The sequence below is a fragment of the Mesoplodon bidens genome (genome assembly GCF_964165515.1).
Source record: "Mesoplodon bidens genome assembly, chromosome: 6".
Lineage (NCBI taxonomy): Eukaryota > Metazoa > Chordata > Mammalia > Artiodactyla > Ziphiidae > Mesoplodon > Mesoplodon bidens.
Window position 1 is genome coordinate 21,696,244 of NC_138162.1, and position 14,838 is coordinate 21,711,081.

Sequence of the window (14,838 nt, forward strand, 5' to 3'; positions counted from 1 at the left end):
GTCATGCCAGCCTTCAGGGCACAAAAACCCCTTTTCTCATATTGCATAGCTGAGATAAAAAGGCTTCTCCAAAAAGGAAAAAACTTTACTAAAATCCTGTGGGAAAATAAATTGTAGAAACTACATACAACATAAAACTAGCTGGTTCAGCTGAGGTTCAATTGGGTCAGGTTTGGTGTCCTGGTTCTCAAGAGCTGGTCAAATGACACGGCGTGTCTTGGTCTCACGCAAACACAGAATGACCCTTCTCAAACGGTGAAGAGTCTGTGTTTTGTTAGTACTGAAGAAGATTCCTTTGTACTCCCGACTCTGACCTATCCCTGAGGTATCCTGGACTCGAATTTGTAAGATGCCTCTAGTTCTTCTGGCTGCTGTGGAGAGAAGAGAGTTCAGGCACTGGCATGAGCACTCTACTCTGACAAAACCACCCAGGGTGTGGATGGGGGAGTGGGGTGAGGGGGGGAGTGAGTTCCAGACGTGAGAGGGGCTCCAGACTGCTGCCTCCAGCTCGTGGGCCTCACCACAGCACTCTTCTGAGGGACAATAACTGACCTGCTGGCCAGAGTCAGACTGTGGTACCAGTGCGACAGCTCCTCCTGGTCTGTGGACATAAGCAGTAGCTTCTCGTGGGGAAAGGACAGCTAGGGAGAGACCACCTCTTAGCACGTGGCTCAGAAAGGTCCAGCCTTAAGCCAAAGGCCCTGCTGTTTCCACTGAGGTAATTTAGGGCTGAAGTGAGAACCAGGTATGAATCCCAAGCCCAACTATGCTCTCAATTTACGTGGCTCAGTTCCTGTGAGGGGGGGCCCAGGCCTAGGAGATGAATGGTGCACAGGCACTTGAGGTATATTTTGGGCCTCTCCTACCTCACCTAGGGCTCTCGCCTGTTACTTACGCTGAGCAGTCCACCACAGGGCCCTCCTGAGTGGCCAAAGACCCTGTGGAGTTGACACTCGGCCATGGGGTAGAGGGCCTGGCAAGCAAAGGTGCCACTCTGCAGCAGATGCAATGGAGGTCGAGGCTTGGCCATGAGGAGCGCATCAGAGAAGAGGAAGAACATTCGGGGCCGAGGCTCCCCTCGGGGAGGCACCACCAGCAGCCAACCCTGGCGTAGGAACCAGCGACCTGGGGGATGGGAGAGCTGTTATTCTGGTGCAGCTTCAGGACCGCGATGCACGGCATAGAAGGAAAGGGAGGCTGAGGAAATGGTGGGTATGTGCTGGCAAAAGAGAAGATGGGGGGTGGGAAAAGGGCAGTTTGAGGATTGAGGGGAAGCACGCAGACTACCTGAGATAAGCCCCTTTGCCTGCCGTCCACTGAGCAGAGCCTGGACACGCTGGAGGTGCTGGTCATTCTTCTGTTTCTGACTGATGGTGTGGACTCTCTGGGCAGTGTCACTTATCCGCCGGGCAGCCCCTGGAATAATATTCCATGCCCCACTCCCAGCACAACTTTGGGTGAATAGTGGTGGTGAAAGGCTATTCCAGAGAGGACCAGGGTCAGAGTCTAACTTCTTGAAGAGTATGTAGGGCAATAGGAACATTGTATACAAGTCATTGGAAGATAGGGGCATATCAGACACTGTTGGAGGTCAGAACCAGAAATGGATACAAGAGAAGCAGTCTCCAAGGACTGCTGTGGAGGAGCAAGAACATACTTGTGAGCTGTTCATGGTCAGGGCTGTTGGGACCTGTGTTTTCAGCCAAAGCAATGGCAAGATTCTCATACCTGGAATTAGACAGTTGGACGTTACGAGGGGAAGTAAAGCTGGGCAATTTCCTCTGCCTGACACACAGATCACCCCCTGTACAAACTTCAGTTGCAAAGCCAGGAAAGACCTGCTTGTGGCTCTTGTATCCCCCTCTTTCATCTGAGACTCAGAACCTGGGTTCACACCACATGGCCCTCTTCCATTCCACATTGAAGAGTCAGAGGGGCAGACTGAGCAAGGTTCAGGAGGCCAGATCCCAAGGTGAAAGGTAATCAACTTGAGGATGCTACAGACAACTGACTGTAAGTTCTTAACTCATCCGCAGGGACAAATTCTAAGCTAGGCGAGCCTTTCATCTCCAGAAACCCTGTTGCTAGCCTTATTACAGGCCCCTCACTTCAGTGTAAGTTCCACAGTCCCAGCTAAGGGCCTGAGGCTGCACAGCCCGGGTACTCCAGTGGGTTCACATTTACTCTTGCAAAATATTTTGGAGCAATTTGTCCCAGGAGAGACACAGTGGGACAAATCCCATGGAATCCCACAAAGCTGAGAGCAGCAATCATACAGACTCAGAATTCTACGAGAAGTTGGCTGAGTCAGGGTGAATTCACTCACTGTTGGAGCCTCTGCAGAGGCAGAGGGAGCAGGTCCTGGAGCTGAAGGCCCCCAAACTCAGGGCGACCTTCCTGAAGTCGCACAAACCTCCGGAAACGTTTGTTCTTCTTTAATTGCTCCTAGAGTGACGGGGAAAGGGTTGGCAGCAGGGAGAGAAGCCTCTCCTACTATTGTATTCTTCCGTGTACACATCCCCAGCCCTCAGGAAGCTGTGTGCTCCTGAGAGAACCCCGTCTCCCTACAGGGAACTTAGTACAGAGCTGGACACCCACAGGGCTCTATAAATGCAGGAACAGTATAAATGAAGTTTGGGTCTGCAGATGAAGAGGCAATGTATGGAGGAAGAGGGGAAGGAGGACTTGAGGTCATCTTCAGGTTACCTGCAGGGTGGTCCGGGACCTCTCAGCGTTGGCAGCAAATTGGGTGTAGAGCTCCAGGTGGGGGCAGAAGCCCTCCAGCCCCTGTCCCCAGCGCCCTCCTTCGAGGTAGGGAAGCAGCTCTCTGCGTAGGTCAGGACAATAAAAGAGCGGCCCAAGCACCACCTCTTTTAATTCTCCTACCCCTGCCCCGGTGGTGGTGCTATTACCCCATTTGGCGGGTGGAGAACTGGGGCAGATTAAGGCACTGGGCCAAGACCACAAGTGAGGTAACTGGCAGACTCCGAATGTGAGCCGGGGTCGCTCCGACTCTGAGCTCCGTGCACTGGTAGAGGCCAGAGCTCTCCCTCCTTCTCACTTCCCACGCCCCTTCTACTCACTGGCTGGCGCCGTAAATGAGCTCCCAGGGCCCAAACAGGGCCTGGCGCTCTGGTGGTCGGAGGGTGCCCTTGGCTCTCAGAATCCCCACGAAGTACTGCGGAAGGAGAGAATACCGGTATGCAGTCCGCAGAAACATGAAGCCAGTGCCAAGGCGCCGCTAGAAACTGTGTAAGTCGGCCTGAGCTCCCTACGTGCAGGCGTCCAGGTCAGGACCCACGGTACCCCAGTCAGGGTCACCGACCTCGTAGGGGCCCTCTCACACCCTGGGGTCCCCGCCCCTACGGGAGGGTGTGCGGGCCCCGCACCGTGGCCACCAGCCCGAGCTGTTCTTGGTAGCGCCGCTCGGTCTCCAGCAGCTCCCGGGCAGTGCAGGCGCGTTTCCGCTCCCAACGGGCTCGCTGCTCTTGCACCGGGCACCGTGTGCTGGGGCCCGGGATCTCCATGCCGGACTGAGGGGTCGGCACTTCCAGCCGCAGCCCTCCGGAGATTCAAATCCCAACGGCTCCGAGGGCGGGGCCGTGGGGGCGGGGCCTTGGAGGGGAGCGCGCCCTCTGGCGCCTGGAGACTGCGCGCAGGACGGAGCATGCGCAGCTGCCAGCTGAACTGCATCAGGTCACCGCCAGGGCGGCGCTGCCGGTGTGCGGCGCCTTCTGGGGCAGGGCAGGTTGGGGCAAGTGGGTGGCCTTCCTTTGAGTAGCACTAAGTTGGGGCAGCAGCGTGGACTTTGAGCCAGGAGAGTTGGGGGTTTAGACACTGGCAGGGTCGCAGTGTCCCACCTGTAGAATTAAGATTCTGTCCTGGGCCCATGCCAAATACCGGGGTCCAGTTGTCCCCAGTGCTTTCATTACTAGGAATCCTCATGGGTCGCCAGGTTTTGAATATTTTGGCCCCCGGAAAAGTTGATAGGTTTTAAGTCACTAACGCGCTTTCTCTTTCCATACTGATCCAAAACCTGATAGCCAGTTAGCTTCCGGTCAGCAAGTGTCAATAACTAACATGGTGTGTCGGAATTGCTGTAATTCTGGCCAAAAGCTTAGAGTTGATGAGTCTGTTGTTACCTAGTCAGAGATAAAATGTACCAGATTTTCTTTACTTAGTTAGGTCTTTTTGAAAACTGGCAATAGCCCTGGAGGGTAAATTAGCAGTGCCATTTTGTCAGTATGCATGAGATATCTTAAAATGTGCCTACTCTTCTAACCCAGCAATTCCACTTCTAGGAATGCATCCTAAAAAATAGATATGTGGACAAAAACATATGTACTAGGACGGGTGGCAAGATGTTGTAACAACAGAAAACTGGAAATCACTTAAATGCCCAATGGTAGAGAATTGGCTGGGAAAATTATGGTAGAGCCATTTGAAGAATAATATGAAAGCATTAATTATGTAAAAAAGCTATCAATATGGGAAAACACATAGTATATTGCCGAGAGAAAAAAAGCAGGCCATAAAACTGTGTACAATATGATCTTATTTAGGTAGTATAACATAGCTATGACTGGAAGGATAAACAATCAAAAGGTGATTGTGGCTTTTATCTCTGGGTGATGGGATCAAAGATAATTTATTCAACAAATATTTATTAAGCACCAAATCTGTTCCAGGCACTGGACCACTGAGGGGGTGAATGGGATAAACAGGGTGATTTTTTAAATTCCCTTATACGTTTCTGCTTTTCCCAAGTTTTCTGCTTGAGCATGCATGCATTACTTTGTAATTAGAAAAAAAATGCTATTATTACTACAGGTAATTCCCCAGGGCCCCAGAAGGGCTGTGATTTGTCTTTGCTTCCAATCCATGTCTGGGGAATAGGGGGCTCTTTTTCCCCCTACTTCACCAGCAAATAGCTCCCTCCTCTGCAGCCCTGGGATAAGCAGAGACATGGCCCTCGATGTCTTAAGACACAGACCCTAATGACCAAAAACTTGGCCTTAAACAACCACAGAGAGGTCGTGTGTCAGGCCGGGGTGGGGGAAGGGGGGTGTCCTAGTCAATCAGTCCTGAGTACACTCTGTCTTTGGGGAGACTCAGGAAACAAGACTCTGGGAGCTCAAACCTGTTTCAGGGTTTGGCAGACTCCCAGTTGCAAAAGCACGATCTTGGGTCAGAGTCCACATTCCCCACCCAGACCAGAGACATAGTCACACACAGAGACAGAGAGCTCAAGAAAGAGAGAGCACAATGGACAATGGCACTTGGGAAATTAGGGAGCTGTAACACAGAGAGAGCTGTACCTAGATGCAATCTGGACTCTGAAATACTGAGAAAAAGCAGCAGAGATGGAGGGGAGACATGTGGACACAAAGAAGTGCCAAGGAGAATTGTACAAGGAGACCCTGACGGAGATCTAAAAAGGAAAAAGGTGGAAACATTCAAAACGTTTGGAAAGAGGGAAAATGAAATAAAATTAAGATTGGTGTTGGAGAAAGTTCTAGACATACAGACTTCAGTTAGCATGGTGTTTCTGTCCTCCATGCTTCCCATGACCTCCTCCACCTCAACTAGATTAGTCGTTACCACATTCTGTCTTGTCCAGGCCCATCCAATTTAGATATTACCATGTACTTTCCATGTGTCTGGGTCCAACCAAGGTTCTGACAACACAGCTGACCAAGACAATGAGCTGACCATCAGGAGTTCACACTGGATCAGATTGCCATGGACGGCTCTTAATTTAGCTCCAGAAATGGCAACCTAGATCGTTAGGCTGACTACCTCCTAAGAAGACTGCTTGTTCAGCCATACAAGTTTTGGCATACAGTATGACAGTCATTCTGGCAAGGCAGACAGTTTGGGGTGCTGTAGAAATGTGATATCCTGCTCCTGGAATAATTGCGGTTTGACACACACAGGCCATTGACAATGGGCTCCCTGAGGGCAGGGAAGGCATTTAGTTTGGTTTTTCTCAAGCCCTGTCTCGGTGATCTGCAGAGAGAAAAATGATCAGTAATAAAATAATACTGAAAAGACACACTTAAATACTGGACCCTGCCCTTATGGACCTCGAGGCTATTAGAGCAGATATAATGTCATAAATCACCTTAATATGAATTGGATGCTAGACAAGGTTGTTAGGGAGGGCAAAGAACTGTGGTGATTCAGAGGCACCAGAAATCTCTTCCTGTGGTGTAGAGTTGGTCAAGCAAGACCTCCTAGAAGTGATGGCCTTTGAGCTGTCTTTTTTTTTATTATTTAATTTTTATTTTATATTGGAGTATAGTTGAGTCACAATGTTGTATTAGTTTCAGGTGTACAGCAAAGTGACTCAGTTATACATATACATATATCCATTCTTTTTCAGATTATTTTCCCATATAGGGTATTACAGAATATTGAGTAGAGTTCCCTGTGCTATATAGTAGGCCCTTGTTGGTTATCTATTTTATATATAGTAGTGTGTATAGGTTAATCCCAAACTCCTAATTTACCCCTCCCCTCCACCTTCCCCTTTGTAACCATAAATTTGTTTTCTAGTCTGTGAGTCTGTTTCTGTTTTGTAAATAAGTTCATTTGTATGATTTTTTTTTAGATTCCACATATAAGTGATATCATATGATATTTGTCTTTCTCTGTCTTACTTCACTTACTATGATAATCTCTAGGTCTATCCATGTTGCTGCAAATGGCATTATTTCATTCTTTTTTAATGGCTGAGTGATATTCCACTGTATATATGGACCACATCTTCTTTATCCATTCCTCTGTCGATGGACATTTAGATTGCTTCCATGTCTTGGCTATTGTAAATAGTGCTGCAATGAACATTGGGGTGCATGTATCTTTTCAAATTATGGTTTTCTCCAGATATATGCCCAGGAATGGGATTGCTGGATCATATAGTAGTTCTACTTTTAGTTTTCTAAGGAACCTCCATACTGTTCTCCATAGTGGTTGTATGAGCTGAGTCTTGACTAATAGAAGGGATTTAGACAGAGGAAATAGTAAAACTGTTTAACATGTTAGTGGGTGCATTCGTGCACAAGTACTGACCTACCAGAGTGGAAACTGGTTGGGGCATTCAAGTGGGGTCCTGGAGCCCCTGCTGTGTCAAGCATTACTTCTTTAGTGAGTTCATAAGGTCAGGACAGTCCCTAGGGAGGAGTGGGGTAGCAGGAGCACCCTGGAGTTAGGGGCTAGTTACCAACCAGATTATAAATATTTCAATATATTTAATTACCTATACAACCATACTGGTGTATGTACCTACTGAATGTTAGCCCCAGATAAGAATCTCCTGAGATGGCCTTACTCTCTTCTGGTTTGTTGAAGCCATAGGGGCCTTATTAGGATGTGAGCTGTAGAACAGCAGAGGCTGTTCTCCAGTTCAATGCTGCATCCCTAGGGTCTAGAACAGTGCCTGGAGGACTGGAGGAAGCTTACCAAATGTTAAGTGAATAGGCAGACTGGGAATCCCAGCCCATTGTTGGGGTCCTCTCACTATTCATCTCCTTGCACCCACTTTCCCCCTCCAATTCGTGCTCCACACTACTCTTCAACATAACCTAGAATGAGATTTGGATTCTGTCATTTTTCTGCTCAAAATATTTGGTGCCTCCCTTTTGCCCAGAATGCCATTTCCCCCCAACCCTTTTTTTTTTTTTGCAGTACGCGGGCCTCTCACTGTTGTGGCCTCTCCCGTTGCGGAGCACAGGCTCCGGACGCGCAGGCTCAGCAGCCATGGCTCACGGGCCCAGCCACTCCGCGGCATGTGGGATCTTCCCGGACCGGGGCACGAACCCGTGTTCCCTGCATCGGCAGGCGGACTCTCAACCTCTGTGCCGCCAGGGAAGCCCCTCCCCCATTTAAAAAAAAACAATTGAACTGCTACTTCTTTAAGCCCTGATCAAATTTTGCCTACTTCTGTATTACTTTCTGAGGCAGAATTCATCTCTCTCCCCCAAATATTATGATAATTTTTGCCCTCACTCACAAGACAGCAAGCTCCTCAGGACAGGGACTGTGTCTTATTCATTTCCATACATCTAGTCCATTAGCCCAATGCCTGACATATGGTAGATGCTAAATAAATAGAAGAGTGAAAGGCATTCCCAGCAGTGAGAACTAAATGAACAAAGGTGGTCAAAGGTTTGGGTAAAAAATGAATAGTTTAATTGGGCTAGGGTATGATGGAGAGTAGTAGGAGAAAAGATGGAAAAGTCTCTTTGGTAAGATTTTGAGGGGATTTGGAAGTCAACTTGAGGGAGAAGATGGGCAGATAGAAGATACTTTGGTAGAGTGTGGAAAGCCAATGAAGGTTTTTGAGCAAAGGTGTAATATGATGAATAATACATTTAGTTTAAACCTATCAGGCTCTTTCATAAATATATACAGTTTTCCATTCATACTCAAATTCACCTCCCACCTACCCATCCATCCACCCTCCCACCCCCAGACTCCCCCCGGCAGCTTGCCCTACCCCTTCACCTGCTCCCTGGCTGGGCCAGGGATGTATATATGGGCTGCTTCCCCTCTCAGCCAGAGGATGTGGGGTCCCCAGCTGCCTGGGACTGGGAAGCAGGCCAAGGTTAGCTGAGGTTGGCTGGCAAGCAGCCAGGCGGTGCCAGGGAGAACCTGTATAGTACCAGGTGGTGCCTTGGGTTCCAGGCTGAGCCCATGACCCTGATAACCTTCTGCCTGCGCACATACCTGCCGCTCACTCCACCCCATGCCCACTTTGCTATCAGGGAGGGGGCACAGGGCCAGACAGACCCACAGGGCTTTGGCTCCATCTCTACAAAAGGGCCTTCTGTGAGCCAGTCTGCTCCCCTCCAGGCTTGCTCCTCCCCCATCCAGCTCCTGTTTCTGATGCATGTACAGCCCGTACACACCGCGTCCCAGGACACCCCACAGTCAGCCACATGGCTCCCCTGTGCCCCAGCCCCTGGCTCCCTCTGTGGATCCCGGCCCCTGCCCCAGGCCCCGCTGTGCAATTGCTGTTGTTACTGCTCCTCCTGGTGCCTGCCCATCCCCAGAGCCTGCTCTGGATGCAGGGGGCTCCCACCACAGGAGGAGGCTTATCTGGGGAAGATGATCCACTGGGTGAGGGGGACCTGCCCAGTGAAGAGGATATACCTGGAAAGTTGGACCCACCTGGAATGAAGACGGAAGCAGGAGGAGAGGATTCTCTGAAGTTAGAGGATCTACCTACTGTTGAGACTCCCAGGCATACTCAAGGCCCTCAGAATAATGCCCACAGAGACAAAAACGGTAAGTGGTCATCAGCTCTGCAAATCTGGGCTCCAGCAGGTTGATGCTTCCCCTCATTAAACCCCAACCCAAGTAGGGATTATTCAGGGAAGGAGAGGAGCCTGTACTCTGATGGTAGTTTTTCCCAACCCCAGGGGCTCCCATGCCACTAGCCCTTTACCCCCTTTCAGAGCTAGATGGGGAGACAAAAAGGGGCACAGATGGGGAGACAAAATGGGGCACAGATGGAGAGAGGTAAGCAGGAAGAGATGGGAAAGAAGAAAGGGGGAGGCTGGAGAGGAGAAAGATAGGAATGTGGAGAGAAAAGGTGGAGAGAAGAGTATGAGGGGAGAGAAGAGGAAGGATGGGGGTGTACCAGAGGAAGAGCAGGAAGGGCTTGTAGAAATCACCTCATCTTCAGCCTACAGATGAGGAAACTGAGACCAGGACTAAGGAAACAGCAGGTAGGAGAACCTGGTATCTTGACTCTCAAGCCAGGAACTTTGGAAAATGAGCTGGAGACCAGAAAGGGAACAGGATGAGTGGGGAGGAGGGATGAATAAGGGAGAAAAAGGTTTACTGATTTGGGCCTGCGAACTGAGGCCTCCACCCATTTTACAGACCCTAAGACAGTGGTCGCAAACTGGTATCTCCGGGGCCAGCAGGATCTTAGTGCTTTACACCTGGCCTGCTTCAGGCATTTCTGTTACCTGCTATGCTTCTGTAAGACATCTGAATTTGTGAACCTCTGCTAGTGAAGGAGACCCACCTCCTTTGGGCCGCTGGGGAGGGACTGGGCTCAAAGATCAGCCTCTTCATTCTTCTCATTTATGCAGGGGATGACCACAGTCATTGGCGTTATGGAGGTGAGACACCCACCCCCTGCACAGACCCAATCTGGGCACCCAGCTCAGCTCTGCTGATGCCCGCACCCCCTGCCCTCTTCCCCCGCATCCACGTCTGCCAGTCCCTGACACCACCCGCTGCCTCTCTCCCTCCACATCCCTTATTTCTATCTCCCGTCCGGATGCCTCCTGACTCGACCCCATCACTTTTTCTACTCAGCTTCCCTAAAAGTTCCTGATCTTGTCATCAAACTTCCTGTACATACTCTCCCACTCCAGGCGCTCCGCCATGGCCCCAGGTGTCCCCCGCCTGCGCTGGCCGTTTTCAATCCCCGGTAGATATCCGTCCAGAGCTCACAGCGTTTTGCCCAGCCCTGCGACCCCTGGAACTCCTTGGCTTTGACATCCCGCCACAACCAGAACTGCGCCTGCGCAACAATGGCCACACCGGTGAGGCGGTCTCGGGGCGGAGCCTCCGGGAAGGGGCGGAGGCTATCTGGGGATGAAGGCCTGTCCCTGGGAGTTAGGCTCGCGCTCTCCGGAGAGAGGGGTGGGCCCGGCTCAACTGCCTCTCACCACGCAGTTCAGCTGAGTCTGCCTCCCGGCCTGGAGATGGCCCTGGGTCCCGGGCAGGAGTACCGGGCCCAGCAGTTGCATCTGCACTGGGGGGCTGCGGGTCGCCCGGGCTCGGAGCACACGGTTGGCGGTCACCGTTTCCCTGCCGAGGTGAGCGCGCAGCTGTCCGCGGAGGGTCGAAGTGGGTCGCGGGGTAGGGGATCTCGCCCACTCCTACCGTGTCCTCTCCAGATCCATGTGGTTCACCTCAGCACTGCATTTGCCAAAACTGACGAGGCCTTGGGGCGCCCGGGGGGCTTGGCCGTGCTGGCCGCCTTTCTGCAGGTACCAGCCTTGGACACCCCCCACCCCTGCTTCCCCAGCCCTCGGGCTCAGAGTATCTTGCCCCAGAGACCCCACCCCACACCTGGCTATCATCTTCATTTACTCATTAGTTCTTTCATTAACACCCACTGTGAGCTGGGCCTCAACAAAAGATTCCGAAACTGTGGATCCTTGTCTCCCCACAGCCAGTGAGGGAGGCTGACAGGATAGACATATACACAGGACGCAGAGTCAACAAGGTAGTCAGGGAAGGCCTCACAGAGGAGGTGAAACTTGAAGCCTTCACTAGTGGGAAAGAAAAGGAGATATTCCATGCAGAGCGAACGGTACATGTAAAGTCTCAGAATATGGCCCATTTGGGGAATGGCAGATGCAGTAGAATGGACATAAGGAAGAGTCATTTATCTAATACTCTTATAACCCATAATTTCCCCTTTGCGAAATGCAATATTGTCTAGAGAAGCATTTAGTGACCTCTTTGGACCTATACTGATCAAGAGTACATACACAATGATTAGAGGAGGCTAGTAGGTTGGAGGGATGGTGAGACACCTGTGGATGTTGAAACACCTGTTAGGCTCACTCCCTCCCTGACTCATGAACGCCAGCCTCACAGCACAAAGTTCAGAGAAGTACCTTGGGAATAGCATGTCCTGGCTCCAAAACCCAAACACATGAATTATTAAGGTGAATACAGAGCTAACATGAATACAAAGGTTATTGGGGTTTTCTGTGGTGGGGACATAGAATGTGTGTGGAGTTAATGATGAGTGAGATTGGAAAAGTAAGTAGAGCCCATCATAGAGAACCTTGTATCCTAGTAAAGTGACCCACCATCCTCCTCTTCCTCCAATTTGCCATTGAAAACTAGTCTGCCTAGTTACGTCAGTTTGCAAAGTAGGAGTATATCGACCTTGAGTAATAATACATGAGATATTGTGTTCCCCCAGCGTTCTCAGAGCTGGGAACTGGGGGAGGACTATGGGAACCCACCTCACCTTCAGGCTTCCAGCCATGACCCTGACTACATGTATGAATCTATCTTGCATTATCATCTCCTAGGAAGGCCCCGAAGAAAACAGCGCCTACGAGCAGTTGTTGTCACATTTGGAAGAAATCGCCGAGGAAGGTCAGTTTGTTGGTTTGGCCACTACCCTTGATACCCGTGTTCATAAAGAACCGCCCTTGGGGAGCCTCAGGTCTGAGGATGGAGAAGGGCTCCCTCCCACACAGAGGGGTTGAAATGTGAACTGGCCTACTGTGACCTTGATAATAACTATGAAGCAGAACACAGGCAAACAGGCAAAGGCAAACTGCTGGCCACAGGCTTTACGTTTAAAAACCAAACAGAAACTAAGATAAGAGAAAAACCAAATAAGACCAAAAAATAGCGTTTGGAACTTCAGGGGTTGAGTCTGGCTGAGTCTAAAATTTTTCTGAGAGATGTCTATTACTCCTTCATAAGCATCAAATATTTTAAATGTGTAAATACTTTTGTTGGAAATCTTTATTTCCTTCTCAGTCACTCTAGGTCATTGTAAACCTCACTTTCCCAACGGGACCTTAAGTTTTGCTAACCTAGAGAGAGCTGTGTTTTTTGAGTTTTGTGTCTGTTTTTAAAGTTATAGGTATTTATTTACAAGTTATTCAACTCATTTTCTCTTTTGATTTACTCTGGGCTTAAATCTGCATTCCAGCGTGTTATCACAGTGTGCAGAGTAAGAGTGAAGACTCCGAGGGAGGGCCAGGGGAGCAATTCTCTCACTCTGTGGGCCCCAAAGCCTTTTACTTCCTTCTGAGTCATGTCTTGTTGTGCTGAGTTATGGGAAGGGATACACTCAGTGAAGAAGTGGTTTCAGGGAGTTGAGTCAGCTTGGTTTCTGGGAGATAAAAATGTATTCCTGTACCCCAAAGCTTTGTTGTGTGTATGGCGGGGTGGTCAGTCTATGTGGGACTCCAGCACAGGTCCTCTCCACAGATTCTGAGACTTGGGTCCCAGGACTGGATGTATCTGCACTGCTGCCCTCTGACCTCAGCCGCTACTTCCGATATGAGGGGTCTCTCACCACACCCCCCTGTGCCCAGGGAGTCATCTGGACTGTGTTCAACCAGACAGTAAAGCTGAGTGCTAAGCAGGTGGGGCTGGGGTGTGGTGGTGACATAGGGGATGAGGGGGAAAGGGTTGTAGGTGGAGGTGAGAAAGAGGAGGCATAAAGAGATGAAGCAGCCGTGTTGGGGATGAGGGGGACGTGGACAGTGGGTCCCTGAGGTGCTGGCTGTAAGCCTGTGACCCTTTTGCTTCTGTGTCATGAGCCCACCCCCACTGTCTGCTGACCTCCCTAGCTCCACGCCCTCTCTGACTCCCTGTGGGGACCTGATGACTCTCGGCTACAGCTGAACTTCCGAGCTACACAGCCTTTGAATGGGCGAATAATTGAGGCCTCCTTCCCTGCTGGAGTGGACAGCAGCCCTGGGACCGTTGAGCCAGGTGCAGCTTTGTCTACTGATGCCACGCCCCCTGCCCCCAGCCACAGGTCCCTCATCCTCCCCATGTGTCCTCATTTGTCTGTCACTGGTGATCACAACCCCTGGCTCTAACGTCTCCTTTTTCTCCTCAGTCCACCTGAATTCCTGTTTTGCTGCTGGTGAGTCTGTGCCCCTCCTGTGGTTCCTGAGGCTGGGGGCATCCCTTGGCACCGTTCAGCCTCAGGGGCTAGTCAGGACCACCACTGCTACCTCTCCATTTCTGAAGAACACACTCCAACCCCAATAGGATAGTGTCACATCAAGGCAGGGGGGTTCCCCTGTTGTCCCCAGTGCAAGAGTTGGTCAGAATGAAGCTCCGGAATCTCCTTGCATCCTCCTTCCCAAACAACCTCTTTCATTTTGTTTTTAGAGAGGAAAAAAGTGCTTATCTTACCCCTTCTTGTGTATCCACCCCCATCCCTTTGCTGGCCTCTGCTGGATTAGAAGACGCTGGGGGCAGCTGGAGAACTTGGGGCAGGGATGGGGGACAGGTGGAAGAGGCTCTGAGGGAACCCTACAGACTCCTCTTCACTCCCTGAGGCAGTCTCTCTCCTCCTCCCTCCAGGAGACATCCTGGCCCTGGTTTTTGGCCTTCTCTTTGCTGTTACCAGCATCGCCTTCCTTGTGCAAATGAGAAGGCAGCAAAGGTATTTTACTAACCCTCTCCCTTAGGCCCAGCCCCTGCTCCCCAAGTGGAGTCCAGAACAGCTTCATGCAAATTGCATGCAAATGAGCTCATCCTTGGTGAGATTTCCGATTAGGGTTCCCTGTTGTGTAGACACCCAAGTGGGACCAAAGGAAGTGTCAGGTACCACCCGGCAGAGGTCACGGAGGCTGTTGCCTAGAGGCCTGCAACTTGGAGAATGTGCAGAGAAGCTGGCCAGAGGAATGTGAGGGGGAGCTGGAGACTTTGTCCTGCCCATTACACTACTTCCTTTTAAACCTCCAAAGATATTTTTTTAAAATAAATACTTCTAATAAAATCTGTGGAAGGCATATCCTTGTTCCCCAAATCAACAGGATGGTGTGTTCATTTCCTATTGCTGCTGTAACAAATTACCACAAACAGTGGTAATGGAAATTTATTCTCTTAAGAGTTCTAGAGGTCAGATGTTCAAAATGAATCTTATGGGCTAAAGTCAAGGTGTTGGCAGGGCTGGTTCCTTCTGGACACTCCTGAGGAGAGGATATTTTCTTGCCTTTTTCAGCTTCTAGAAGCCAGGCATTCCTTGGCTTGTGGCCCCTTCCTTGCGTCACTCCAATCTCTTGCTTCCATTGTCACATCTCCTACAACTGC

At 50.4% G+C, this 14,838-nt stretch overlaps 2 protein-coding genes across 11 annotated transcripts; one reads left to right on the forward strand and one right to left on the reverse strand.

Annotated features, from left to right (window-relative positions):
• Positions 1–64: 64 nt before the first annotated feature.
• Positions 65–3,583, reverse strand: ARHGEF39 (Rho guanine nucleotide exchange factor 39). Of its 5 annotated transcripts, none has more exons than XM_081236549.1 (9): positions 3,390–3,583; positions 3,084–3,178; positions 2,707–2,827; positions 2,327–2,445; positions 1,658–1,728; positions 1,288–1,416; positions 896–1,125; positions 553–641; positions 65–371 (listed from the first exon to the last, which is right to left on the reverse strand). In XM_081236549.1, the coding sequence occupies exons 1-9, from the start codon at positions 3,525–3,527 to the stop codon at positions 356–358; spliced, it is 1,008 nt and encodes a 335-aa protein (XP_081092675.1). In that variant the 5' UTR covers positions 3,528–3,583; the 3' UTR covers positions 65–355. The 5 variants fall into 5 exon arrangements, with proteins under 5 accessions (XP_081092675.1, XP_081092676.1, XP_081092674.1 ...); XM_081236550.1 differs by having other exon boundaries at positions 65–368; positions 1,285–1,416; XM_081236548.1 differs by having other exon boundaries at positions 1,285–1,416.
• On the forward strand, positions 3,170–14,536 carry CA9 (carbonic anhydrase 9). 6 transcript variants are annotated; one of them, XM_081236546.1, is made up of 12 exons: positions 3,170–3,252; positions 9,057–9,291; positions 10,107–10,136; positions 10,395–10,565; positions 10,699–10,841; positions 10,923–11,015; positions 12,078–12,144; positions 12,994–13,151; positions 13,359–13,503; positions 13,634–13,660; positions 14,107–14,188; positions 14,320–14,536. In XM_081236546.1, the coding sequence occupies exons 2-12, from the start codon at positions 9,069–9,071 to the stop codon at positions 14,384–14,386; spliced, it is 1,206 nt and encodes a 401-aa protein (XP_081092672.1). In that variant the 5' UTR covers positions 3,170–3,252; positions 9,057–9,068; the 3' UTR covers positions 14,387–14,536. The 6 variants fall into 6 exon arrangements, with proteins under 6 accessions (XP_081092672.1, XP_081092673.1, XP_081092669.1 ...); XM_081236547.1 differs by having other exon boundaries at positions 3,190–3,252; positions 9,091–9,291; positions 14,320–14,535; XM_081236543.1 differs by lacking the exon at positions 3,170–3,252 and having other exon boundaries at positions 7,392–9,291.
• The last annotated feature ends 302 nt before the right edge of the window (positions 14,537–14,838 follow it).